The sequence below is a fragment of the Lygodium microphyllum genome, chromosome 6 (genome assembly GCF_053477565.2).
Source record: "Lygodium microphyllum isolate KBCC chromosome 6, Lygodium_microphyllum_v1.1.10, whole genome shotgun sequence".
NCBI lineage: Eukaryota > Viridiplantae > Streptophyta > Polypodiopsida > Schizaeales > Lygodiaceae > Lygodium > Lygodium microphyllum.
In genome coordinates, this window is record NC_141140.1 from 156,379,726 (window position 1) to 156,382,650 (window position 2,925).

General features: G+C 44.5%; 1 protein-coding gene across 1 annotated transcript; it reads right to left on the minus strand.

The window, feature by feature from the left end:
• Positions 1-379: 379 nt before the first annotated feature.
• Positions 380-878, minus strand: LOC148035318 (putative metallophosphoesterase At3g03305). Its single transcript, XM_087680802.1, has 2 exons — positions 777-878; positions 380-694 (listed from the first exon to the last, which is right to left on the minus strand). Exons 1-2 carry the CDS (start codon positions 876-878, stop codon positions 380-382), a joined length of 417 nt encoding a protein of 138 aa, XP_087536928.1.
• Positions 879-2,925: the final 2,047 nt, after the last annotated feature.

A 2,925-nucleotide genomic window follows, 5' to 3' on the forward strand; every position in this document is an offset into this window, starting at 1 on the left:
CCCCCGAAACTCCCTGCATCCAAATCAGGCCTGCGTCCAACGATTAGCTGAGATCGTGATGTCGTTTACTGCTGCATCCAAACTATGGATTCAATCCCCCAATTACACAAGCCATTAGTAGGTAATTGCTATTGATTTCTTTCTTGGTGCCAGTAGAGCTTCGGCACTTCTTCTTTTAGCAAGAATTCGCACCCCTAGATTGGCAAGTCCAGTCAGCATATGTAATATTTAGAGCAGTCAAATCCAGGTCTAGAAAGGATGTGTGTCCCTCATCTATTCCAACTATCCTCATCACTTTGTTCTCCTTTGAGTCACCCACTTCACATTCTCAAAATTCTCCAACCTTCCATGGGGAAGAAACTTTGTGGTGCTTAAATAGTTATCTTCCAAACTGGTAGTGTAAATGTCCACATAAATATACAGAAATATCATGTTTTGCCAAAATTGTTTCTACTCGATGTCCCCTTTCTGTGCCACTAGTAAATGAAGTAGGAAAATGCCCATACACCAACTTAGTTATCTTGTCAAGCTCAGTCCCGTTCCACTGACCAAGTTCTCTGTCCATCATTTCCAGATCTCTTTTTGTCACATGTCCAAACAAATTACTAGGGCCCCGAAGACCAACAGACTTCAGAGTCTTCTTGTAGACATCCAAGAGTCCATTGAATTGACGTTCCTCTCCTTTCTTTGCACCCTTGGCATCATTGGCAAGGAAAGTCCTAGCATAATCAAGGGAATACACAAGAAGGAGGGAAGACGCCAGGTTACCAGCAAACCAGGCCCAATAGCCATCCTTGTCGAAGCTTGACACGTTCTATGGGAGCAGCTGCAGTCTTTGAGACAGCTCCAGAGATTCCTCCCATCAAAGGCAAAGGCATATGAACCCTTCTTCTCCATGGCATGTAGTGCTAATGTATCTTCTTCAAAAATGCTTTGTCCCGCATATTACGTTGGCCTTGTTCATGTGCAACCTTTATCTTCATAGCTTAAATGTCGGCTTCTACAAAGCTTCCTTTGATTCCCCAGTTTCCCGAACTTTTCTTGGAATTCATCATTGAAATTGACAGCATAATAATAATCTTTGGCATCAGTTTTTCATATTTTTCTGACACACACAAACACAATATGCACACAAACAGAAACACACACAAACACAAACACACAAGTGGAGTATATACATTGGATGCAGGTACTGAAAAGGACGAAAAGATAATGCAACAATCAAACACAATGAAACACACGCAAAAAGATAACACAGATGCATAATAAAAATGGAGGTGTTTACGGCTCGGATTCGCAACAGCATGACAACATAGTTCTACAGGCCTGGGAAAACCCACCCATGGAAACGGCTAGGTTCAATGTCACATTGGCCAACAAAATGAAGATCAAACCATTCTGTCACATGTCCCCTAGAGTCATCCCGGACACGTCTTAGCAGTCCATCGGAAAGGATGTCTAGAAAGCTCCGCCCGGCACTCCCATGGAATGTTACGGGACTTGCGATCTAGGTCTTCCCGCGTCTGCCACGTAGCGGAAGTATCCTGGCCGTTCCCACTTAGGATCGACCTGAATTTGGGTTTGGTCATTAGCTAGCAGAAACTAGCGTCAGACCCAAGCGAACTACTTTACGCAGAAACGCCAGGTCCGAAGCGGAATCACGCTGCACTTGGTTCAAGGAGAATGGGAAACGAGAGGGATGCAAAACTCAACCTCTCTGCCATAGTCCCATTCCGTTCCCCTAAACAGCGTAAATTGGGTAAAACATAATTCTCAGTCATTGCTTTCGATGAACCTCCCGCTGCTCTTCCAGATCTTTGAGAAAAGTTCCTGGCTAACCGGGACCACCCATCCGTAGGACGGACCCATGGTCCATCCTCCGCACTTTCCTCGGTTTGTTTTAGTTATGTAATTATCTAACACATTAATTTGACATATAACAATCAACTTCTTTAATTAACCCTGTTAAGCACTGGTTCCTTCACGTAATCTTATCACGTGACATAGAAAAACAATATCAAACAACTTCTTTATTATCATTTCATCATTTTATCTTTGGAATACAAGGAGTTCCGCCCGTAGGCTTGTCCATAATCCGCCCGAAGGCTTATCTAGTAATCCGCTAGGGATCACTATTCCAAGCTTCTGCCCGTAGACTAGTATGCGGGCCTCGAGATCCAATCCCGAGTCACATTAGCCTCTTGTGCAGGACCCGGAAGGCGAGGGATTTACAGCCAGAGCCCCCCCTGGCACCCAAGCGTCCTCCTGCTCCAAGTAGAGCTCAACGGAAAGACCTCTCGCGGCGGGTTCGGTCCACGTTCCCGGCGCGGTCAACAACCCCCTTGGTTAGGGTCAGGCAGGCAGTCGGGGGTAACTAAAGCTGCCTCTCCCTTCAGGCCCTCAACCTGAAGCATTTAGATATCTTTTCATCCTTTAGTTCCTTGAGCAAACAATGCAAACAGTGCTTTCTAAACTATTACAAGCACAATCAATTTCAGTGGTCGTTTATTTGGCCAACTGTTAAGGAGTGAATCTTTCTCTCCGAATGCATCTAGCATTTGATCTGGGATCAATTGCGACTTGGCAAGATCCCCAAGGGTTTGTTTGTTCACCCTTTTGTCCTTGGGTTAGGGCCATACCCTGTTAACCCAACTTAACCAATACCTTAGGTTTTATTAATAGTAAATCCTGGCAACCATGTCGCTTCAATTTATTGATTGGTCATTTGCTTCTAAGCAAATACCTAACTCTCCTTTTTCTTGGCAATTATCCCCCAAGAAAGGTGATGTAACAGGATGATTACTCATCCTCTTGTAAGTTAAATTTGCGCAAGAATCTGCCAACCTCATTCTAAGGATTGGCAAAACTTTCTTGTGATCAAACCACAAGGCTATGCGACGTTGCAACTTGTTGCACAAGTGTCGC

Bases quoted from the DNA above. Each gene is read 5' to 3' on its own strand.
- LOC148035318 (XM_087680802.1), bottom strand. From the start codon at position 878: ATGCCTTTGCCTTTGATGGGAGGAATCTCTGGAGCTGTCTCAAAGACT. The intron at 695-776 runs GTTTGCTGGTAA...AATGATGCCAAG, and splicing joins AAGGATGGCTATTGGGCCTG to GGTGCAAAGAAAGGAGAGGA.